The sequence below is a fragment of the Taudactylus pleione genome, unplaced genomic scaffold (assembly GCF_031769625.1).
Source record: "Taudactylus pleione unplaced genomic scaffold, aTauple2 ptg000726l, whole genome shotgun sequence".
NCBI lineage: Eukaryota > Metazoa > Chordata > Amphibia > Anura > Myobatrachidae > Taudactylus > Taudactylus pleione.
The window spans coordinates 2585594-2611380 of record NW_028285128.1 but is presented as its reverse complement, the minus strand read 5'-3'; the positions used below and the strand labels follow the sequence as shown (position 1 = coordinate 2611380).

Below are 25787 nucleotides of genomic sequence, written 5' to 3'. Positions count from 1 at the left end.
CACCAAAGGCTTGCACACGGGAACACGATCCCCGTGTCCCAAATGATGCTCTTTAGGGCCCCCCAGTCTTAATTGCCCGGCGCCCCCAAAGCCTTAATCCAGCTCAGCCTTGATGTTTACCGAGGCACGGGGTATACAGAGCAAATAGCGGTGTTTGTGGAGGAGCAAATGTCTGCACACCCAGAGTTGGATAGAAGTAGTTACATCACAGTGCCTAGATTTGCTGAACAGTAGTGCATACGTTAGATTATTTTGAGAGCAGAATTAATGCAATGAGATAATACAAGAGATAAAAGGGGAATAAAGTGCAAACTGTAGGAGTGGGCAAAGCCACACTGTTGTTAGGGTTGGGTGAAGGCGAGGGTTAGCATACCGAACGACAAGTGTCGGTATGCTAGCCCTGTCGAGATGCTGGTGTCGGGATTGTGACAGCCGGGATTCCGACTGCCGGCATCCCATACCCAACCCGCACACAGCCATTACCGTACCTCAAAAGGATTCACTTTTACACCAACTCAAAGCTGGCAGTCTTCATTTCTCATCCTACACTTGTAATGGAAGGGTTACGGGTTACATGCTCAAATGTTCCACTGTCTGTTAGTTGTTTGGGTCTGCTGTACAAGGACTGACATGTGCCTGCTGACCCATCTTTCCTCTCAGATCACTGACCACTTATCTGCTGCTTTCTCAGCTTAAAGTCTCTTTCCAATCTAACCATCAGCTCCAGACAACTTCCCCACGACATATCCTTCTTGGCATAAAACCCCCTGTCTGTATATTTCAGTCTTCCACTCTCTTAGATGACTATACTGGGGAAGGTGATTGACTGCCAGTACAATGCTCATGGCGGCCATCATGGAGAAGGGAACCCTATATGAGACTATCTTACAAAATGGGGCAGCTACAGAAGGAAACAGTTAATCAACATTGTTTATTTGAGAGGTACTACACGTAACAACATGTACAAATCATGCATAAAGACAGAACAAGTACATACTGAGCCTGGGAGAGCAGAGAATGAAACAGTTCTGAGGAAAAATGCCCGGCACGACATGAAAACAGTGGCCCCACATGGGATCTAGCCGCAATGAATAAATTGATACAATGTATTTCATTAATAAAATGTATCAATGTTCTGCATTGTTCTGTGACGTCAAATCACTACCGACATCCAGTATCACCAATATAAAGTACTCATGCCTTTGAGTGCTTGCCTCCAACTCTGAAGGTCTGTGGCAGTTGTGGGGTGCAGTTTCCTGGCATGTTTAGGTACAGCCACTCCTTTACAATAACAAGGATAATGTTTCACCATCCACGCCATGGTGCAGCGTTTCTGTCCTGACAGGACGGGAGACTCCCAGGATTACTATTCCCCAATCCAAGCATTTTAATTTGTCACCCAATGAATTGATGAGTCTGACACTAATGCTTTCAATTTGTTGTGGCCCTTTCAGTCACCAGTTCTGATCATAACCAAGCATTTAGGGGATTTTCTGGAACTATACCTTAGACAATGTTTTCCACCACCTTCAACCAGGCATCAGTTGTGGGACCTTCTTGTGGAAGTACAGTGCTGCAACCCTCTGGTGTAATTCCAGATATTGGCAAAGCTTATGTCACTGATCATGTAAGCTGTACTAGCCATTGTGCTTCCATTTGCTCATTACCTGTCCATTAATATCTTTTGGAAATACTTGGAGTCTTATGAGAAAAACAAATGAAAAAAATAAATAAATTAAAAACAAATTGCAAAGTTTGTAGCATCTTGACTGCTGAATCATATCAGTTTCTTCTAACTGTATACCAAATAAGATCAGGTTATGGATAATGGAATTTTACAGGTACGAGACATCATTGGATGGGTTTATCATAGAAGTCCCAAAAGTCATCCTCTTGTCTGGACTGTGTGACTGGAGGAGGTGCTACCTCTGGTTTCTGAGTCTTAATCTGATGTTTCCATTTTTTAGGCTTTTCTTTTGGCAGCGGCAGTAATGCTGGATCATCTCTGAGGACATTTTTCCGGATTGGCTGAGCGATGGTGCGAGATGGCCTAGGCTGGCTCTGCAGGATCTTGTCAATGGCATTTCTCTTCATTAGGATTTGAGACCAAATGGCTTATATAATAAGAACAACAGGTGTGAGTGATATAGTGGATTAGAAGGTGATTAGTAAAAAAAAAGAGACTATTGTGCAATCTGGCGAGCAGAGCCCTCACTTATTATTACATGTTAATATCCAAAACTAGCTTCATTTACTGTGCTGTTCTCAATTGTAAGCTGCTGTGAAGTATTCTGCTGCTACTATTACTCAAATAATTACAGCACAGATGAAGAAAACTAAGACGGGAATGTAAAGAGATAATGGGCCAAATGTAATAGGGTGAGAGTTTAGAAAATGTGAAAGTTTAGCAGTAAACTCATATTGGTCGAGTTTTATCTTCAAAATGGGAAATCATCTGGATGAGAGTTTAAATCTTGAGAGTTCCTTGAGTTAAAAAACATGCAAATTTCCAGGTTCTCTGACTCTATTACATTGGGCGAGTTTAAAAAGTGTGAGAGTTTACTGCTAAACTATCACATTTTCTAAACTCTCACCCAATTACATATGGCCTAATAACTGTGTATATTAGGGGATTCAGAGATGGACGCTAATAGCATTGTGTCTTTGGATGAGGCACCGATGTTAAAATATGCTAAATGGCGACTAAAGAATAAAGGTGCCTCCTGCCGGCACTGCAGATCCGAGTGCTGCATCCGATGATGCAGTATCGAATCACTCACGGGAACGGTCGCGACAGTCGCAGCCATCGGCCATCTGAGTAAGCCTAAGCTTACATAGAATGGCCGCTGGAACTGCTCAGCCGGGGGCCAGGAAATCTGCATCGAAAGACGCAGACCCTGGCCTCGGCACTCCTACAAAAAGGGAACAATGCCCTCATATTGTAAAAAAAAGTCAACATTGGCACCCTGCCCCCAAATGGCTGCTGCATGTCAATCATGTCGCGGCTTAGGGGGAAATGCAAGCGATCTCGCAGGACCTGTTCTGTACATGCGCAGAACAGGTGATGTACATGCGCAGTCCCCCGACATCAGAGAAGTCTGAATCAGGCCCATGAGAGACAATGCTCAATTTATCACGTTTATTCTGTTACCAAAAAAAAAAATCCAAATTTTTGAAGAAAATGTGCTGGTAGCCGGATCTGATATATACAGAGGGGGTGACTTGCTGTGTATCTTAACTACTGTTTTTCGGGGGAGGCAATCGGGAAGCCGACTGCCTAAATACCGGCAGCCGGCTTCCCGACTGTCTTATCCCGGCATGGGTGAAATGCCGGGCGTCTAGATATAGACGCCCGCATTTCCCCGACACCGGGAGACCGGCGCCCGGCATCACGATCGTAGTGATGCTGGGCGCCGCGAGCGGACAGCCGCAGGGGGGGAGGGTTAGGTTTAGGGCTCCCGGGGGGGACTTAGGGTTAGGCACCCCCCCGGGAGGGTTAGGCTAGGGGGAGGGAGGGTTAGGGTTAGGCTAGGGGGAGGGAGGGTTAGGGTTAGGCACCCCCGGTGGGGACTTAGGGTTAGGCACCCCCCCCCGGGGGACTTAGGTTTAGGCAGCGGGGAAGGGGGTGGTTAGGGTTAGGCACTTAGAGGGGGGATTAGGGTTAGGCACTTGGGGGGGAAGTTAGGGTTAGGCACCCCTAAGGAGGGTTAGGGGGGTTAGGTTAGGTTAGTGGATACTTACCTATCCACGATCTGGATTTCCAGCGCTGTCGGGCTTCCGCTGCGTCGCACTCTGCTTCTGTCGGGCTGCCGCTGACGGGAATCGAACCGCCGGCCATGCGGCCGACGGCATTTCATACCAATTCCGTTTTTAGGTTATGCCATATTGTTTGCATATTTGAAAAATTGTGCACAATAGCAGCACTGAAATGCAGCTGTTTTTGGAATTAAGGCCAACTTGTGTAGAGAAATGTATAAAGAATACTTTTTGGAAAAAGCAGAAGAAAGATTAAAGTAAATGAAAGTCTCAGACAGGTTTGTTTTATTAACAGTTATCGCTTCCCTTATGCCTTCTCGCTTTTCTGCCCTACAGCCTTCTTTAGGTCCATGTAAATAAAGTTTCTTGCATGCCACCTGCCTGGGAAAAGTGGAGGACATTGGTCAACATCATTCCCATACTCAGTATTCTAATGCTAGCGTGCAACCCTTACTGCCACGTTACACATGTACTGGTGCCTGTGACTATAAAAGCTTAGTCATGCACCTAACAAAACATACAGAAACAAACTGACTCTGCCCATTGAATTGTCTGTTTCTCTGATTCGTTTTTGTAGAAGGGTGACTTGAAATTTTCAAGTACTAAATAAACATTTTGCAATCGCATTTTATTTCATGTGTCCACATTTTATTAGTTTTCATCCACAGAACGTTTTAGAGCCTGATGACAACTTTAGTTACGGCTCTCAACCTGAACAACTGGCAGGGCTATGACTTGCCATTTAATAGTTTATGGGTTGCCAACCTCAGGTGTTAAGCTAAAAAATACATTTTAAATTACGTACTAATATTCAAAACATTGTGAAGAATACTAATATTCCTAACACCAAGGTCAATAAAGTGTACTAGTTTGAGATTTTGCACAGAACCGTACTCTCCTTCACTAGAAATGCATGGTCAACAATAAACAGGTTAAGTAATATTGAATTCTAAAGACATGGTGCCTAGATAATTTGAGGGTGTGGCGCTGTATCAGCAAGACTGTGACCTCTGATTACATGCCAGGAAAACACATGCCATCACGCCAGTGACACAGGCCTGACACACATATACGTTTTCTAGGCACTCTAGGAAATCACAATGTTTGGATGTTTGTATTATGGTAACAGGATCCATTCACATTGTCAACAGTTATGTCGAAATTAATAATTTGGAAATTAAATTGCTGACATGGTTCAACATGTCAACAGGCCCCATGTTGACATCCTCATAATGTTGACATGTTCACAGTGTCGACATCTTAAATGAGTTATGGTTAGGCACCACGGAGAGTGTTAAGCCACATACACACTAGACAATAAATTGGATTATATGGATGATAACGTTATCGTTCATCACGTTCAATATCGTCCAGTGCGTATGCAAGATATCGTTAACGATGCATGCTCTTGAGATTGTTAATGATGTCTTTCATCTAACGTACATGTAGGGCAACCTGACGATATCGTCAGGTTGTGCAAGTTCGGGGAAGAGGGAGGGTGCCACCACTAAACGATACTGTTAATGATATCGTTAAGTGTGTATGCTCAGTGTCAGGAACAACATTGAACCCGACAGTGCAGGGGAAGCACTTAACGATATCACTCATGGAGCATATCGTTAAAGTGTATATGAGCCTATAGGATTAGGCTGTTTGTGTGTGTGTGTGTGGGGGGGGGTGTAAGGATTAGGCACTAGGAGTTAGGAGACGAATAGTCACCCAAAATACTGCTCTGTCAGACGTCTGCGCTGGAAGTGACAGTCACATGACCACCAGGGCCCAGAAGCTGAACTGGAGCCGCTGCAGCCATCTGTATGTGATTGCTGGGCCAGGGCCATAACTAGAGGTTGGCCAGGATGGCACCCACTAGCAGTGCTCCTGGCCTGACAATCAATGAGACTTCTCTTTCTCTTAGAGGAGTCACAATGCCAGGCTAGCCAGGCCCCAACCAGCATTATAATGTTGCAGGTGGTGCTCTGGTCTGTTGGCCCCCTGTCCCTCCTCCTTCGCCGTCCTGCATGTCAATAACAAGATGTCACTTGGAAAAAGTGACAGGACAGGAGACAGAACTGGAGTTGCTGCAGCATTTATAGAAGCTGAGATCAGCAGGTTAGAAAAATAATATGTGGATGGGCAATGCAGCATATAATTTGAATTAGGGACACAATGTATCACAGTGTGAATTGGGGGAGTACTCGGTGGCATATAATGTGAATTGGGGTATGCACAGGGTGGCGTATAGTGTGAATTGGCAGCATACACAGGGTGTCATATAATGTGAATTGGGGTATGCACGGTGTGGCATATAATGTGAATTGGGGTATGCACGGTGTGGCATATAATGTGAATTGGGGTATGCACAGCGTGGCATATAATGTGAATTGGCTGCATGCACAGCGTGGCATATAATAGTGGCCTAACAATTCAGTCTCAGCTGTTGGCATGAGTGTTAAAAAAATAATCTAAAATGTATTTCACAATATAACACAGGTCCTGATTCAGAGTATGACACAAATCAGCCACGACTACAATTCCGTACGCAGCTGACTTGCAGAAATATGCAAATGACTTAGCTGATGTCTTATTCGCAGAGATGCCCACCTCCGGTGTCTCTCATCCACCACTCACGGACAAAAGTAGAAATATCAGAAACATCGGTTGCACATCGCACCTCTGACTAAGCCTATGTTGTCTCAGACAGAGCGGTGTGCTAATCCATCAATGAGCGTGTGCAGTGCGGCTGTAATGCATGCGCAGTGACAAGAAAATCGACCCACTGCGTCCAACATCGACATTGAGTCCATCTATGAATCAGGTCGATAGTCACCTGTACACCATTCACAGGTATTCCAGCCTGTTAGATTTAGCTTAAAGTAACAGTTCGGTGTCTTAGGGCTTAATTCAAGCAATGCAAACGAGAGATCGCACGCACCCGTCAGCTGCGAGAATATGCTAATCAATGCATATGCATGGAGACAGCAGCACAAGATGCAGACCCCCAGCCCTATATTAATCCGCCCATCTCCCTTTACTCAAAGCCTGATGAGTACGCAAGATAGCGTAAACATCGGTAACATCGAGACCCATCGACCACATTTGCATAATAGTGATTGACCAGACCTCGCACAGGATTTTGGCAACTTCCTGTGTGCACGGAGTCTCCTCACTGCGTGCGTCGCCGCACTGACTGAATTATGGACGCCCCTAAAACGGCGTCCCAATGCACAGGCACACCTGCGTTCGCCTGACCATCCCCGTCACCACGCACAAACGACACTTTCTGTCAATATCGGAAGGGGTCTGCGTGCACGCTGCGTGTAGTCTGGGTACGCTTACCAGCACGCACTGGCTAGTTTGTGCACTCACTGTGCGATGTATATGCATACGCAGTACAAAACCATCGGCCAAGTGCGTGCGTTCTCTCCTTTGCCTTGCTTGCTGAATCAGGCCCGTAGTAAAGAATAGAACTTATACAAAATAAATTAAATGTAGTATTACAAAGTCAACATACTTGACCTCCCCTTGGGGAGAAACTGGAGTGGAGGTCCAAGGTGCTAGTGCAGGAATAATATCATTAGGCCCCATATCTGCTGTATAATGCAGTGATATGCTAAATCACGCATGGGGTCTATGTTGACCCACCCACTTGTCTGGGGAAGTAGTTTTGATGTGGGAGGGTGGCCAACTCTTCCTGGAGCCTGGGGGAACTCCCCAAGATTCAGCAATCTCCTATACAATTTACAGCAATGACGGCAATACATGGTTAGAAAAGGTCCAGAAACCCTGTTATAAAACACAGTATAGGAACAAAGGGAATCTTTCTAACTTGCAACAAACTGCTACTAATAAAACATAAATAAATCTAAAAGCAAGATTATTTTCTGTGAGTTAATTAAGCAAGCAGTGTTTATATGTTCCATATGAGAAATTAAGACCCATAGAAGGCTACAAATGGCTAATGTGTGCATAAGGATAGCAGGTACCTAAGTCATCGGTCTTCTTTCCATACCAGTGATGTTTATTGTGTTTATTCAACATCCCCTTTTCATTCACTTCTACAGTGTAGCAATCCTGCATCAGGCTCTGCTGTTTTATGGGCACCCCTGCAGGAGAAGTGGGGAGTGAGAAACATGATATTATATGGATGAGGGAAGTAAATGTCAGGAGTGACAAGAGGCATGAAGAGGAAGTCAGGCTACAATGATGACAAATGATTTAGGAGAATGTAGGTCAGTGAAGTCACAGGTCTATGTACCAGTGGTGTAGCCAGCTTTTGATGACTGGGAATGAAGTTGGAAACATACTGCCCTAGGCCCAGGTGTTTCAAAATTCAAATATCTTCATCTTGTATTATGGGCCTGATTCAGATCCGGTCGCATGGCTGCATTCGCATGCAGCCTGCCGATGTTTGCAATCTGCGCATGCGTACAAGACGCAGTGCGTGTACCAGTCACTGCGATCGGGAAGCGTTTGCACCCGGGGCCCGACTCAGACCCACTCGCTAGTTGCATTCGCACGCAGCCGTCAGCTGCTAAAGTATGCAAATCCAACAATCGCACGGCAAGATATTAGCACGCCCACTATGTCTTGGCGTGCGATCGCGGTGTGTATTTAGACGCCCACCAGCCTGTCATAAGACGCCCACTTTCCCTTAGTGATACATGTCATCTACAGGAAGTGTATTCAACAATCGGTAACATCGATTAACATCAGACCCAAAGGCGTGTCTGTGCATCTTAACGCCATTTCAGAGGTGTGCATTATTAAAACGCAGCGTCATAGTACACGTCACATGGCTGAATTAAACACAGCAGCCCTCGCAGTGCTTGCGGTAGGGTATGGTCAGCCACAAGTGCTGCATATGGGTCCGATGTCAACCGACGTCATACACTTCCTGGAGATAACGTATGTTACTAAGGGAAAGTGGGCGTCTTGTGTCAGGCTGGTGGGCGTCTAATTTCATACCGCGATCGCACGGCAAAACATAGTGGGTACGCTGTCGTGTTAGCGATCACGGGATGTGCATACTTTGGCTACGGACAGCTGCGTGCGAACGCAGACTTGCGACCGGGTCTGAATCAGGCCCTATGTGCATACAAAGTACATTGATAATTATCCCTGACATTACATTAATGATCCCACACACTTGAATTACAAAAACAGTATAATGCAACACAGCCAGATCCAAGTGATAGGCCATACAATAAACAGAGCCTCCAGTGACCACCATTCAGTACTGTACATCACAGCAATAGGCTGCATGGCCCCTACAAGAGGAGAGGATGGGGTTTAATGTGCATCATCTGTGTGGTGGCTAGCTACGATCCACCCACCCACCTGCCTATCTGCCCGCCGCTCCTTCCCCAGTAAAAAAACATTTTGGCCTCTGGGCATCTTGCACTGACAGGCTTCCTTTCAGAGAATCTCTGATTTGAAAGTTTCTTCGGAAGGTGGAGTGGTCGTTCCTCCTGCACCCAATGGCGTATCTATAATTTGTGCAGGGTGTGAGGTGCACATGGGGCCCTGGATCCAAGGGGCCCACACCGCACACCATGCGCCCATATATAGTTATACCTACCTCTATGCAGTGTCCAGTGTTCTGCATCTATCGGTGACCTGAAGCTGCAGAGCAGCAAAAATCACAGGGAAAATGGCACGACTGCACCTACACACTAGAGATGTCCCCGGAAATAAGGTGCAGGCGCCATTTTCCTAGAGACTTGTACATGCACAGTAGACTCTGGCACCCAGACAGAGTCTACTGCGCTGCCAGAAAGGAGTGGGTCCTCATGGAAGCCCTCTCCTCTTTTAAACCGCCCCTGCCTGCAGCCCCCTTGTTATGTATACAAGGTTTAGTAAAAATAGATAACTGCCCTATATACCGTACTGTGAATCCTTACGAATGGCATGGTGACACAATGGCGAGTATTGATGCCTCACAGCACTGAGTGGAGATTGTGGGCCTGATTCTGAGTCGAATGTGCAAGGACTGAGATGCCCACTTTTCACGTTCATAGACGCTGAAATATCGCATTGGTCTCACCATCAAAACTTGCAACAGCCCTATGGCAGGTGCAGATTATCCGTTTGACTATGGCCTCCTATGTGAACGATTCTGCGTCTATGCACACAACTGCTAACAGTAGTACGCCAGCGACACACCCATAAGACACAATATCTCCATACGTCTGTTTAGCCATTCCCGTTACCTCACAATCACCACTCTTGAACGCTCCATACATTTCTGCTACCGTGCGTCTAACTTTGTACTGTGACACTGTACGAACAAAGTTGGGATGTATGCGCAGACTAAACACATCGCTCCACCGCGCCTGACATTGCCACTGCGTCCGACTCCGAATCAGGCCTTGTATATTCTTGACATGTTTGTGTAGGTGTCCTCTGTCAGCTCTGGTTTCCTCCCACACATCAAAGACATACTGGTAGGTTAATTGGCTTCTGATTAATTAACCATCATGTGCACTTGAACTAACTAATTGAGGGGGGCAATTCAGTAGTTAGAGATGACCGTGAGTTGCTGGTGTTCGGACCATACCCCCAGCAACTCACACAAACATCACAGATTTTCCTTTGCAACCAATAGAGGTGTGCAAGAAAATCTGTGTTGTTGCTCTACCGTAATTCTTTGCAATGTGCGTAGGCACTAGGCACTATATAAATTAGAGATGTGTGCCGATACCGGTGCCGAAATCCTGACAGGTCGGGATCCCGGCAGCTGTATCCCGACCGCAGGCATCCCAGAAGTAAGTATCGGGGTGTTAGGGGGAGGTTAGGGTTAGGTAGCGGGGTTAGGCATTAGAGGGAGGGCTAGGGTTAGGCACCAGGTAGGAAGTGTTAGGATTAGGGTGCGGGGAGGGGGAGGTTAGGTTTAGGCACTAGGGGGGAGGTTAGGTTTAGGCACTGGGGAGGGGGTGTTAGGTTTAGGGTGCGGGGATGGGTAGATTAGGTTTGGGCACTAGGGGGTTAGGTACCAGGGAGGCTGGTTTAGGGCAGGGGTTAGAAAAGAATTTACCATTCCTTCCTATGGGTGTCGGGATTCCGGCTGTCGGTATTCTGACCAGTGGCATTCCAACAGCCGGGATTTCATACCCAACCCGTGAGGACCACCGTGTTTTGGTGGCAAAACCACCCTCCAATGTTTCAGTTCTTTTCTGTTTTGGATTTCTTTAAAAGTTATAAAAACAGCTAAAATCTTGTAATTTCTACCCTGTTTACATGCAATCCAAAACCGGGGATTTGTTTTTTAAATCCGAGTTCCAAATTTACAGGAGACCTAAGCCAGGACTCGGTTTGACTCGGAACCCCAACGTTCGGGTGTGTTCAGTTTTCAGCAAAACTGAACCACACTTCTGTAATATAAATACATACTATCAAACATATAGACAATGTGGATAAAACAAGACATGCCCCCGTTCTGTACAGACTCTATCAAAATAGTGCAACTATCTGTGAAAGCATTACTGGGGAAATTCAGTGAAACTTGACCCCTTGGAAGGTCTGGAATTAGGGACTGTCCAATCCTTGTCTGATTCTTCAGCAGCTGGGCATCTGTCAGCCTTATCAATAATGCCCATCCTCCTAAATAGAAATATGACAAGGTAGCTTACCTAAACCCAATACTTATATTGGGACACTGCCTTCCAAAGAGATGGAAGTGACATCGAGGTTAAACCCTATTATTTTAGAACCTCTTGTCAATTTACTTTTTTTTCACCTTAAATACTGCCTCGTCTAATTATGGGTCAAAATAATAATGAAATTAAGGGGATATTGGGTCTGTTCTACTGCATGTGCCCCTTTTTTATGTGCAGCTTTTATTGCAATGCTTGGGATAAGCCTAAAAAGGCACTTTACCACAGAAATGCAACATAAAGGCATAAAAGACGCAAAGTGCCACTATAAGATGGGGCCATTTCCAGAGTGAACATGACGATGTTCCCCTCCGCACAGCAAGGATAATAATGTCACAATAAGGAAATCACCTTGGTGTGCTGCCAGTAGGACAGATCAGTTCTAGATAATTAAACCAATCCCCTGAATCTTGAAGTAACGAAAAAACTAATAAAAAGAAATAACAAGGCCCAAGGCAAAGATATGAATAAAATAACAGTTCAAGTACAGTAGCATTCAGATTAGGCAAACCTACTGTACTAATACTTGGTTATGGATGATAGAACAAGACCTGGGAATAGATTACTGCGTAGGCATTGTCCTAGTTCATTATACATATTGTATGGAGAGTCCTCTGTGGTCCTGGATTTCATGCTAAGTCTGGGTATATGATGCTTTTGTGTGTAGCATGTTCTCTCTTGTTCTTTTAGGCAGCTTCTCACCTATATAGTACAGGTAGAAATGTTTCAGTGAATGAGCAGAGATACTGACTACAGAAAGATTCCCAGCCCGCTGGATCTCACCTGCTCTGGAGAGATAAGCTTGATAACCATGGAGCTACCATATTTGTGCCTGATGCTGGCTGGTACAAGGTTCCTGATGTCTTCTTGTACGTTTTCCAAAGGTTCTTGTGATAGATTATTTCTCATAGTTTCCCCTCTTCTACTGTTAATGTCTCTGCTACATGGCTCTGCTTCATTCCACTTTGTGGTGTCCATTCCTTTCTTCTTCTATCAGCTTAGACTGAATGAGAGACCACTGATGGAAAGGGAAGGAGGACAGTACCTGAAGGCTGCAAGAGTGATCAGGCAAATCAGGTAAATTAAATTCTAGCCAAATATGGATATTACAAAAAGTACACGCATATGTCACTATGGTGCTATTCAGCTAATAGAAAACTTTCATTTTCACCTGCTTTTGTAGAAATGAAATGATAATGAATAGACCCCATAGTGACATATAGGACTTCATGGTCTTCCCCATTCACTGACAGGTGATGCAGTTTTTCTTGACATGAGGTAGAGGTAAATACATGAAAGACTGTCTTACTTATAAATCTTTAGGTCAAATGTTAAAATAGAACTAAACATTGTTCAACTTTTTTTTAGAACATACACATAGATCTGAAAAAGGTGTTTCTGCAGAATATATTGTACATTTATTGGAAGATTTCCCCTTGGGGTGTGGCTAGTCACTCTGTTTTTAAAGGCAGTTGTAATGGTGCATTTCTCATCAGTTAGCTTCCATAAACGTGTGTTTATAGACAAACATTGCATACTGTCCATGTTTAGGCTGAAGAGTCCCATTTAAATGGCTCCTTTGTTCTGAAGGTCAGAATATTGTGAGGTATGGTCCATTCAGCACTTGCGTTGGCCATCTCATCATGTAGACAGTGATGACGTCAACATTTTAGAATGTCGACATTTCGGCTCTGCTGGTACAGCGGTGACTTACTTGCTCCCGATGGCTGCAGTGGCTCCAGCTGCATCTTCCGGGTTGTGGCGGTCATGTGACTGTGACTTCCATGTCAGACCTCCAATCCTCTGGTTGTTTAGGTGAGTATTTCTCATCTAGCCCTAATGCTTCTCCGCAGCCTAACCCTAATGTCAATATTATGTAGGGGTGTGCACCGGCCACTTTTCGTGTTTTGTGTTTTGGTTTTGGATCTGGATCTTTCTTCGTGTTTTAGATCTGGATTGGTTTTGCCAAAACCACCCTTCCATGTTTTGGGTTCTGGGTTTTGTGTTTTGGATCTGTATTTTTTTGAAAAAAAGCATAAAAACAGCTAAAATCACAGAATTTGTAGGTTTTTCTGCTCCTATGCTATTATTAACCTCAATAACCTTAATTTCCACTCATTTCCAGTCTATTCTGAACACCTCACAATAGTGTTTTTATGTCCAAAAGGTTGCACCGAGGTAGCTGGATGACTATGCTAAGCGACACGAGTGGGCGGCACAAACACGTGACCCATCTAGGCGTGAAACTGCAGTGGCAGACAGGATGGCAGTTTGAAAAACTAGGCCCCAAACTGTACATAATGCAAAGAAAAAAAAGAGGTGCAAGATGGAATTGTCCTTGGGCCCTCCCACCCACCCTTATGTTGTATAAACAGGACATGCACACTTTAACAAACCAATCATTTCAGCGCCAGGGTCTGCCACACAACTGTGGCTGAAATGATTGGTTCGTTTGGGCCCCCACAAAACAAGCTGGCAATTAATCTGTCCCTGCACAAACTGGCTCTACGGAGGCAAGATGTCATCCTCATCCTCCTCATCCACCGATTCCTCACCCTCTTCAGTGTGTACATCCTCATCCTCACAGAGTATTAATTCGTCCCCGCTGGAACCACAGGTCCCTCTGTACGTTCTGGAGGCTGGTCTCCCTGGAAGAGTTGATAATTCATTTTATGAACATCATCTTCTCCACATTTTGTGGAAGCAACCTCCTACGCCTTTCGCTGACAAGGTTCCCGGCTGCACTAAACACTCTTTCGGAGTACACACTGGAGGGGGGGCAACTCAGGTAAAATAGAGCCAGTTTGTACAGGGACCTCCAAATTGCTTCTTTTTCCTGCCAGTACAGGTACGGACTGTCTGACATGCCTACTTGGATGCTGTCACCGATGTAATCCTTTAACAGACAGATGCACGCTTGTCGCTGCTGCTTTGAGGATGCAAGTGCGGCTACAGCCCACACAATTCACAAAGACAGAAAAAAGAAGAACAATATTTTAATTGTTTGTGTAGCACACTTTGAGGGTGTCACCACCCTTTAACAGACAGACGCACGCTTGTCGCTGCTGCTTTGAGGACAGTATCATATGCAGTGACAGTAGACTTGTCAGAAATTGTTGGCACGTCCTTCAGTCCGGACCAGATGTCCAAACCAGCCCTTGACTTATGACACAGGCGCACGCTTGGCGCTGCTACTATGTTGATGCACGTGCGGCTACATCGCACACAAGTCACAAACACATTAAAAAAATAGTTTTTTATTTTTTGGAGCACTTTGAGGGTTACACCACCCTTTAACAGACAGACGCACGCTTGTCTCTGCTGCTTTGAGGATGCAAGTGCGTCTACAGCCCACACAATTCACAAAGACAGAAAAAAAAAGAACAATATTTTTATTGTTTGTGTAGCACACTTTGAGGGTGTCACCACCCTTAAACAGACAGACGCACGCTTGTCGCTGCTGCTTTAAGGATGCAGGTGCGGCTACAGCCCACACATTTCACAAAGACAGAAAAAAAAAGAACAATATTTTAATTGTTTGTGTAGCACACTTTGAGGGTGTCACCACCCTTTAACAGACAGACGCACGCTTGTCGCTGCTGCTTTAAGGATGCAGGTGCGGCTACAGCCCACACATTTCACAAAGACTGAAAAAAAAAGAACAATATTTTTATTGTTTGTGTAGCACACTTTGAGGGTGTCACCACCCTTTAACAGACAGACGCACGCTTGTCGCTGCTGCTTTGAGGATGCAGGTGGAATCTAGACGGGATTTGGAACCGGGGACACACTACCTCCATCAATTGTCTAAATCCCACTGCACTAATGGCGGATACCGGACGCACGTCTAACACCAACATAGCAGTCAAGGCCTCAGTTATACGTTTTGCTTCAGGATGACTGCTGTCGTACTTCATCCTCATCGCTAGGGACTGTTGGAGGGTCAATTGTTTAGTAAAAGTAGTGATGTTCCTACTTCCTCTCTGGGATGATGAACAACTCCCAGCAGCAGCAATAGCACTAGGAGGAAGTGGTTCTTGATCTTTCCCTATTTTATTTTTATCGGAGAAAGTTTGGTCCTCCATTTATGTTATATTGATATATACGTGCGGCTAAAGCGCACACAAACACAGAAAATATTTTTTTATTTTTGCTGGAGAGTAGTGCACTTTGTGGGTTACACCACCCTTTAAGAAATGAGCCAGCCGACTCTTTACTTACGGGACACAGGCGCACGCTTGGCGCTGCTCCTTTGTTGATGCACGTGCACCCACAGTGCACACAAGTCACAAACACAGAAAATATTAATTTTTTTGGTTTGGAGTGTACTTTGGGGGTTACAGCACCCTTTAACGGTCAAGCCAGCCGGCCCTTTACTTATGACACAGGCGCACGCTTGGCACTACTTTGTTGATGCACGTGCGGCTACTGCGCACACAATTCACAAACACAGAAAATAATTTTTTTTGGGTTTGGACTGGAGTGTACTTTGGGGGTTACAGCACCCTTTAATGGTCAAGCCAGCCGGCCCTTTACTTATGACACAGGCGCACGCTTGGCACTACTTTGTTGATGCACGTGCGGCTACTGCGCACACAATTCACAAACACAGAAAATAATTTTTTTTTTGGTTTGGACTGGAGTGTACTTTTGGGGTTACAGCACCCTTTAACGGTCAAGCCAGCCGGCCCTTTACTTATGACACAGGCGCACGCTTGGCACTACTTTGTTGATGCACGTGCGGCTACTGCGCACACAATTCACAAACACAGAAAATAATTTTTTTTTTGGTTTGGACTGGAGTGTACTTTTGGGGTTACAGCACCCTTTAACGGTCAAGCCAGCCGGCCCTTTACTTATGACACAGGCGCACGCTTGGCACTACTTTGTTGATGCACGTGCGGCTACTGCGCACACAATTCACAAACACAGAAAATAATTTTTTTTTTGGTTTGGACTGGAGTGTACTTTGGGGGTTACAGCACCCTTTAACGGTCAAGCCAGCCGGCCCTTTACTTATGACACAGGCGCACGCTTGGCACTACTTTGTTGATGCACGTGTGGCTACTGCGCACACAATTCACAAACACAGAAAATAAATTTTTTTTTGGTTTGGACTGGAGTGTACTTTGGGGGTTACAGCACCCTTTAACGGTCAAGCCAGCCGGCCCTTTACTTATGACACAGGCGCACGCTTGGCACTACTTTGTTGATGCACGTGCGGCTACTGCGCACGCAATTCACAAACACAGAAAATATATAATTTTTTTAGCACTTGGGGGGAGCACCCCTGATGGACAGAGCACCCCCTGGACAACACTACAGCACCCCTTTAGGACTGGGACACTGCACAGGACTTTGGAGTGGACACAGCCCCTATGGAGAACTGACTGCACAACACAGTCCAGCCAGCCCCTATGGACTTTGAAGTAGTGGACACAGCCCCTATTAACAACAGCAGCACAGCACAACACAGCCAGCCCCTATGGACTTTGAAGTAGTGGACAACAGCAGCACTACACTACACTACACTACACAGCCCAGCCAGCCCTAACTCCCACCCTCCCTCTTCACTGTCCACAGCCGAGTGAGAAAATGGCGCCGACGCGGGTACCTTATATAGGTTCCAAAACCCGCGAGACTTGGAAGGCGGGATGATGACGTTTTGCCTCGATTTCAGATCCGAGTCAGGCGGGAAAAGTTGAGCCTGACTCGGATCGGACTCGGATCGGGGGGGCTCGGGGGGGTTCGGATTTCAGAAATCCGAACCTGCTCACCCCTAATATTATGATAGACATTTTACCTGTCAACATTCTGAGAATGACAACATGCTGCTTGTCGACATTTTAGCAATGTTGACATCATAACTGTCGGCAATGTGACGTCGACATTGTCACTGTCAACCTATTGTCTACATCCCCAGTTTGACTACGTGTCTCATTAAAAGTTTGGCTCAAGGCCTAAACTGGGCCATAACAGCTGGTGCAGAAATCAAGTCCCTTTGTGGAGTAGCTATTTGCCACTCTGCACTGCAAGGAACCCTCCTAAAAATGCTCTCTCACAACCACTTTATGTCATTTCATTTTTGAATCTGCAAATTAAAATCACATTTTTGCACTGTTCTGCATAACTAAGCTCACCGGTACACTTATTCCATACTTTGCACTCCTGTCCTTATGCTGTGCTATACAACTGCTCCCATTCACTGGGGCAAAACGCGGAACCTTAAGGGCCAGATTAAGGGTTGTGGGGGACCCAGGGCAACTGGACCGTGGGGGCCCCTATCAATAAGATTGTCAAAATGATATTAAATTATATTAAAATGTATTAATGAAACACAATATTTATTAGACCAAATATGGTCTCTACAAAATAAATACAAAGGAATAACTGTATAAATTTATTATCAGATATAAGATATTATAAGCAGTGTACAGAAATCTGTATCTGCCAGGAGAAAACAGCTTAGTGCCAGCTCACCAACGCGTTTTGACAGAAGCTGTCTTTTTCCAGGTAATACTTATCATGAAAAAGACAGCTCCCGTCGAAATGTATTGGTGTGGTGGCACTAAGCTGTTCACTCCTGGCAGATACCGATTGGCAGGGACAACTGGATGTTGACCTGGGCTCATCTTCATCAGCGATTCTTGTACACTGCTGTTGCGATTGCTGCGCGTATGCAGGGCCGGCTCTTGGGGTGTTCGACCAGTGCGGTTGAACAGGGGTGCCACCCCATAGAGGGCGCACCCCTCCCCACACTGGTCCTGTAGTTATGTGTGGAATCCCCCATATGCGACCTTATCGGCTGCCATGTTGTTAATCCAGCTCTGGCTCCTCCACAAACGCTGCCATCTTGCTTCGTAAACTTGTGCACTTTAGCCTATATTAGTCACTTGTGCGCAAACCAAGAATGTGCAACACTTGAGGATTTTTTTAACTGTGCATCTCCCATTTTATAATCATTCATAAATAACCTCCACTTACAAAAAATCTAAATGCAAAGAACGTTTTATATCAAATGCATAAAACTGACAAATGTGCAGCAATCAGCATTATCTCATAGAAATGCCTTTTGAAGTATAATGCTGACTGCTACAAAATGGCTTTGAGCAGACAAGCATTCTTTCCTCTGCTTATGATCTTTTTTTTAGCATATACAAATCATAACACAGTAGGGGGTATATTTACTAAAGTGAGAGGTTTTAGAAGTGGATATGTTGCCCATAGCAACCAATCAGATTCTACCTATCATTTAACTAGCAACTTCTAGGAGATAATAGCTAGAATCTGATTGGTTGCTAGGGGCAACATCTCCACTTCTAAAAACTCTCACTTTAGTAAATTTACCCCTAAGGCTCATTTTTGAAAGTTGAAAAGCTCACTGCAAAATAAATGCGGTTATGATGTGATATTACTGACAAACTCTATCAAGCACACATTGTTAAAGAACAAGATGGCAGCCAGCATCTGATGGGAGGACTTGATTGGATCAAGGGAAATTCTTGCACTTAAGATGAATAATTACATTTTATTTTGCAGGACAAGATTATATACCTAAGCTGGCAGATAGGGGAGGAAATTCCCAATAAGAAGCATCGTCCCAACTGTTACGATGGCAGAGGAGCCAAAAGGGCACAAAGCTTATGGGGTGTCAGTTGAGAGTGGGCGTGGTTGGATATTAAAGTGTGTTATTTAATCAAAAGGGGTGCGTTTTGTATGGGTCGGTACATAGCTTATCTGCTTTTGCTTGGGTAGATGTTGGGCTGAATGGAGCTGAATTGTCAAAAAATTGAGACTTTGGGGTCTATTCATGAAGTAGCAAAAACAGAGCTATCACTGCTTCGTTCCATACAGGAAGCGGGTTGCCATGGAGAAATTCATGATTTCTCCAGCGGCTCCCCTGTTCCGTGGCTGGATACTTCCCTGCTCTCTGGCTGGCTCCGCCCCCTTTAGACCAGCGGCCTTTGCAGCAGGTCTGATGTGATCTGCTGCTCTCAGACGCCAGCGCATGTGCAGTAGGAAGAAGACATCGGGCTCCCAATATGTTTGTCTTTGCACTGCTTTATGGGACTGCGGAGGGGCCAGTTATTGGAGGACATAGCTGGACAGGTAAGTGTACATTAATGGTTATACTGATATTTTACGGTAGCCAGTTCATGTTCTATATCAGGGATGGGGAATCTCAGGCCCGGGGGGCGTATAAGGCCCTCGGAGCTTTTTTCTGCTAGCCTCATCTGGCTAGCAGGGTGCCTAGAATGGCACATTGCAGCCAGAATCTATGCAGCAATGTTGCCTGGAGATTCCTTAGGACGCTTCAGATGATCACACCGCTGCCCTTACAGCTCCCCGTGGCATCTTCAGGATGCTCCGGGCAATGCTGTAATCACCGGCGATTGTGTGACATCACACGGAGGGGGCATGGCCTGCACCGGGCCCGCGAATAATGTTATATGTCAAAATGGCCCTTTGCAGAAAAAAAGTTCCCCAACCCTGTTCTATATGAATAGACCCCTTTGTAGTGAACAAAAGTTAAAAATTATTATAGGCAGATCTCTGAAGTGACTTTTGGCAGCATAAGGCTGTTCACACTGAGGATTGTGCAACTGTGTACTGTATATGTATTTCAGTCACATAGGTGTATTTGCTCATATATAACACGTCTATCAGCATTTTCAGGGTCAGTAAATGATCCTTCTCACCTATGAAGATACCTAACATCCTCCATGACAAACAATAACATAAAATGGAAAAAAAAATTATAGCAAGTTAGTAGTGGCGTAACTAGGGCAGGGCGAGCGGGGTGCGTGCCCTGGGCGCCGTTGGACCGGCGGCGCGGGGGGGGCGCCGCCGGCCACTGTATCTGCCCGCCCGCCCTAGTTAGCCAGTGTAGCGCCGACCGCAATGAGTGCGGTCAGCGCTACACATTTACACAGGACCGGCGCTAGGCTTTCAGCGCCGGTCCTGTGCTGCACGCCTGAGCCCGTTCCCTCCCCCTGATCGCTTGCCCAATAGCGCCAGGAGGCGGGCTCAGGCTGTGCATAACACACGCATCGCCGCCAGCGCTGGCGGCGATGCGTGTGTTAAACAGCAGCCAATGAGAGTCAGATAGACTCTCATTGACTGCTGCAGCACCCACTGCTCGAGCCGGACTTCCGTCCGGCTCCTGCAGTGGGTAATGGGACTGACGTCATGACGTCCCATAATGCTGAGCGCGCCAACCCGGGCGGGAGCGGCGTAGCGAGCAGGACCAGGGATTCAGGTAAGTATATTTTTATATATATATATATTTTTTTTTTAAACCTATCTGCACAACGGGGGAGGGGGGTGGCTACTACTGGGGGGACACTACTGGGGGAGGGGTGGCTACTACTGGGGGCGCCATTGGGAGGACCTACTCTACTGGGGACTACTACTTGGGGGGAACTACAACTGGGGGCATTATAAAAGGGGCCTACTACAAGAGGCACTGCACTCGGGGGACCACTACTGGGGGCAATAATAGGAAGGGACACTACAGGGGGCACTGGATAGGGGGATCACTACAGGGTGCCTGCATAAAGGGACCACTACTGGGAAAACTGCATGGGGGGGGGAACTACTGCTGGGGGCACTATATAAAGGGCACTGCATAGGGGGGGGGGACTACTACTGGGGGCACCATATAAAGGGCACTGCATAAGGGGATACCGCTACTGGGCGCACTGCATTGTGGGGACTGCTACTGGGGGCACTGCTTTTGGGGGGGCCACTACTGGGGGTACTGAGTAAGGGGAACTAATTGGGGGCTGTATAAGGGGGACCACTACTGGGGATACTGTATAAGGGGCACTACTATGGGCCTGCATAAGAGGGACCACAACTGCATACTGGGGGTACTGTATAAGGGGTACTACTGGGGTTAAGGTGCATATGGATAGGAATGTTCAGCGTGAAAATAAAGGGGTGTGTCATGTTGACACGCCCCATTTTTAAGTGACCACGACCATTTTTTCCCGCGCGCGCCTTTGGCGCTCACACAGCTCGGGATGTTGGGGGAGGGTCTCCCTTTTCAAATTTGCCCTGGGTTCCAAATACCCTAGTTATGCCACTGCAAGTTAGGCTTTATATTGTAAGCGAGTTAATGTTCCATATAAACTGTGCAATCCAGAACAGAATAAGATAAATGCTTAAACTAATGAGAGGAAATGGAATAATAGCATGCAACCCTGCACAATAAATATATCCTAACATTTTCCATTCAAAGAAAAGTAATTACCAAAGCGTACAGCTTGGAAGGAATGGTTATTTTTATATATAAATAGCAATAAACATTAACTTCCCTTTGAAGATGTCTGAAGTAGCAAATATAGGATACTTTATTTTTTACTATTATTGCTGTACCTGATTAAACAGTGCTAACAATTTTTACACTGTCACCTTGTTACTCATACTAAAAAACTAAAAAAAAAAAAAAAGGGTAAACGTTATAGCCTGCGACATGCAGAGCCTCAGCGAGTTCCCAGTATTTAAAAGGGCAATAATTTAAAAAGTAAATCCAAGTTGGTTTTGCCTTTTAAATGATTAAGCCTTTAAAACACAAGGCAGACTCGCCGAGGCCTGCAAGTCGCAGACTATTACATTTGCCCCTATTTGTAGATTACAATTGTTACCTATTCCTTTGAGTACTACTGGGGTGGGCCTTGTGGTTTATGTACTATGAGACTGCAGACCTATATTATACTGTTTATGTTTCTGGATCCCTGTGCTTTTGATGTGCATGTTCATTTTATTCTGATGACATTCAATCCGAAAGGTCTTTTGCGTGAAAGAAATTATTACTTTTTCTAACGCCCAAAAATATTGAAGAAAATAAGCTGTAGTGATAAATGACTGGTCGCAACATTTAGCTGATTTTAGCTACCAATTGGTGCCAGATAGATAATTGGTTTATCACACACCTGGGGACTAGCTATCCTTATTTAATTGTTGAGACATTTTTATATTGAATGTGTTGATAAATGTATTCAAAACTATTCAGGGGGAGTCCGGGGATATTCTCATGTTGGCAAGGCAACCCAGCTGCTAGATCATTGTACATTTGGTATGTCTACAATTATGAATGTTTTAGCATACCAGTTTGAATCAACAACAGCTGTTAGATATAAATGCTTTTGTTTAAAGGCAAATATTTTATACAAATAACTTTCAGTTTGTACAAATGGCCTTTAAATTATAATGGAGATTCAGAAATCCTTAATAAAAAAAAATTCTTACAATCTTTCTTAATAAAGATGAAAAATTTCAAGAATCAAACTGCTTCTCGGTATCTATGCAGCACAATAGCAGTTCAGTTCCATTAATTGTTTCAGCCTTTAATAATGGGTATGTTCTAAAGTAGAGGGGGTCTCTGTGTCCCGATTTTTTTATCTCACCTGAGGTTTCAGACTCCAGAGTAGATGTCTGGAAGCATCAGAATACACATTAGTTACACAATTCTTATTGTCTCGGCTCTTGCCCGTGTCACCCGTTGCTAAGCTGCTGTATTGACGTTGTGTTACTTGTTATAGCATAGGTGAAAAAAACAACGCTAATGATCTATGAGAATAAATGTCAGTGTTACCTCTAGGTGGCAGTGTAACAAAGCAGTAGGAAGCACTAAGAGTTATTAATGGGTTATACTGTACATTACTATAAAATTGTTCTGGGAATGAAAATGACGGCTCTAAAATTTATTAAACGTTCAGTCACTTTTAATAAAACTTACTTTTTTTCCGTCAGCTATTTGGCAGACGTGGAAAATGTTAAAAGAAAATAATGTTTCAAACTATACTTGCCCACTGGTTTGCAAATGTTTTAAGGTAGAAAATGCAAAGTTGCCAATAGTTTCATATAATTTCCAAGGGCACTGTAGTTATGTGCAGTTATACACATTTTACACCAAAAACTCAGGCAAGGGGTATTTATCAAAGCAGGGAAAGAGACAAAATTGTGAGAGAAAAAGTACTAACACAGTGGTTCCCAAAGTTTTTTGAATCATGGCGCCCTAGTGTATCAGCATTGTTTGCACGGCACCCCTAAGCCAAAAGTTTGTTACTGAGAAAAAAATATTAAGTAAATTGCGCTTATCTGTCATCCTCAGGTTCAGTTATGTGGTGGTGGACAGGTTTGTGCTTCTATTTGTGCACATATTTACATTACATTGACCATAAATAATTTGATTTGGTGCTGGACCACCAACCTGAGGCACCCCTGCAAGTGTCCCGAGGCACCCCAGGGTGCCAAGGCGCACAGTTTGGGAACCACTGTACTAACCAATCAGCTTCCAATTTACATTTTGCAGGCTTTGTTTAAAAAATGATAAGAGCTGATTGGTTGGTAATCAATTTTTTTACAATTTTATCTCTCTCCCAGCTTTGATAAATACCCCCCAAAAAATGCACCTGAAGAAAAGACATAGGGTTAGATGAAGTATATAATTCTGCAAAGGTAGCATATGCACCAGTTATACACCAAGGGAAAGAGCACTATGCCATACCTCTCAATATTCAGACATTCAACATCAGGTAAAATTAATCATTGCACCCGCTCGCAAATGTCAGCTTTTGGGCATAACTCTATTCCTTGTGATGGCTGAGAATAGGAACTGTCCTGCCAAAATGTGAACATTTGCAAGGTCGGTCAAGCTTTTATTTAAAAGTGGGTGTTTCTGGTTCAATTGGGGTGGGAATTGAATAGATAGGGTTTGGGCAAATTGGTGGTGGGCCTATTGGGTCACGATTTGCAATGTATAAATGTTGGGAGGTATACTCCAGGTAGCTTAATATTAAACTGTTGCCCTGGTGTCACCTGGGATTCAGCAACTTGAGAAATGCGGTCAAAGCCCTAAAATGCGGGTTTGACCGCATTTGTGCACTAAGACCCGGAATGCGATGCACTCCGGGGCTTGGTTGCGGTGAGTAATGCCATCTTTCTGATGCCGTTACCCATAGAGTATGGGCTTCTTTCCGCAGAGTGCTATAAGAGGGATTCGATCGGATCCCTCCAAGCACACCACCGCTGTGCGCGCCTTCTTCTGCGCTTGCGCAGAAGGACGCTGGAGGGGCTTCAGGATCATAGACCCGGAAGTCCCTCCATCGCAAACGCCCGCTTTTACCGAGAGAGCAGTCCTTTGCGGTGATCGTCATGCATACTGGCGTTACCAACTACGGCTTGCATGCGAAAACCGGCAGGATGCATCGTATCCCAACTGGTATCACCCCTGGTGATATTTTGTTAGTAAATTGCGGCAAATTGATTTTATAGCTCTGAGATAAGCAGCAGTAGAAAATCAGCCTTTCATTATTATTTGTATTATCAGCTAACATTTCTTTTCTCTCACAAACTCTTGGACATCTTCCATCTGCTCAGACATGTAGACCAAAGTTCCCTTTTATTTCCTTGCAATAGGCAATCATTGTTGACTTAAACTCTAAATAAGGAACAGACTTGTTTAATCCAATTCAGTTTCTCAATCATCTTCATGTGCATTTAATAACTCATTCACTTTGAACAAAGTATTTAGTGGGCAAATATGTACAAGGAAAAATAATATAATCAAAAGCCTTATCATGTATAGCTTCATTATTATTATTTATTTAGGGTTGGAACTGAAAATTTAAAGTGGCACTCACATTCAGTGTAACGCTCGGTGTGATTTACTCTGAATGTGAGTGCTGTTTTAAATTTTCAGCTCCAACCCAGCGGGAAATGCCTAAATAATTAATAATATCTGCTTACATAAGCCACCACTTTATAAATATATCCTGAAATATATTTATTTATACTCTGTACATCAAAGGTTAACCACCTGCAGTAACATCGCTATATACCTCCCAACACTAAAAAACCCCACAGTCTGACATGGCCACTTCATCTTGAATAAAGCATTTTTTTTTTTATATTTTTACATTTTTCAAATAATTTTTAGTTTCAAATTTTGTTAAAATGATGTTACCTAAATGGCTTCCAATGTGCATGTGTGAGCCCAAAGCCCATAAACAGTGCAGGCAAATCAGCCTTACCCCCACAGTCTTGTCTCTATTGTTAGATACCCCAATAAGCTGTATCCAAGGTTAAAGAGTAGTGATGAGAGATTTGGGGGGAAACTGCTGTAGAAGCACCATGGCCAAGGAATGAGACACAGCAGGGGTTACTAGGCCCAATTTTCAACAGCACACTGTTCCTGGAGGGATGTGCCATGCCATAACACCCTTAGAACAGAATGAACTGTCCCAAGGAAGATAGCTAAAATATTTAGGGGCATATTCATCACAATCTGCACTTTTAATGTGGATGTGATAAATATTTTACGCCTAAATTCGATATGTGAAAATTTAACTTTTCCATGCAAATGTATTATTA

At 44.6% G+C, this 25787-nt stretch overlaps 2 protein-coding genes across 6 annotated transcripts in view; one reads left to right on the top strand and one right to left on the bottom strand.

Moving 5' to 3' along the window:
• Positions 1-945: 945 nt before the first annotated feature.
• On the bottom strand, positions 946-24813 carry CIMIP4 (ciliary microtubule inner protein 4). 5 transcript variants are annotated; one of them, XM_088456930.1, is made up of 5 exons: positions 24750-24813; positions 12192-12460; positions 11960-12110; positions 7740-7859; positions 946-2114 (listed from the first exon to the last, which is right to left on the bottom strand). In XM_088456930.1, the coding sequence occupies exons 2-5, from the start codon at positions 12384-12386 to the stop codon at positions 1852-1854; spliced, it is 729 nt and encodes a 242-aa protein (XP_088313056.1). In that variant the 5' UTR covers positions 12387-12460; positions 24750-24813; the 3' UTR covers positions 946-1851. The 5 variants fall into 5 exon arrangements, with proteins under 5 accessions (XP_088313056.1, XP_088313055.1, XP_088313058.1 ...); XM_088456929.1 differs by lacking the exon at positions 24750-24813 and adding an exon at positions 23923-24023; XM_088456932.1 differs by lacking the exon at positions 24750-24813 and adding an exon at positions 23923-24023 and having other exon boundaries at positions 12192-12426.
• Positions 22443-25787, top strand: part of KCTD17 (potassium channel tetramerization domain containing 17) — a 95020-nt gene continuing 91675 nt past the window's right edge. Inside the window, exon 1 of the mRNA XM_088456934.1 lies at positions 22443-22488. The gene's annotated coding sequence lies outside the window, so the exon portion shown is untranslated. The remainder of the gene's footprint in view (positions 22489-25787) is intronic.

Excerpts from the sequence above, each read along its gene's own strand:
- CIMIP4 (XM_088456930.1), bottom strand. The coding sequence starts at position 12,386 with ATGGACACCACAAAGTGGAATGAAGCAGAGCCATGTAGCAGAGACATT. Across the intron at positions 12,111-12,191 it reads AGCTTATCTCTCCAGAGCAG|GTGAGAAGCTGCCTAAAAGA; the intron begins GTGAGATCCAGC and ends TGTACTATATAG. Across the intron at positions 7,860-11,959 it reads ACGCAGTAATCTATTCCCAG|GGGTGCCCATAAAACAGCAG; the intron begins GTCTTGTTCTAT and ends CTTCTCCTGCAG.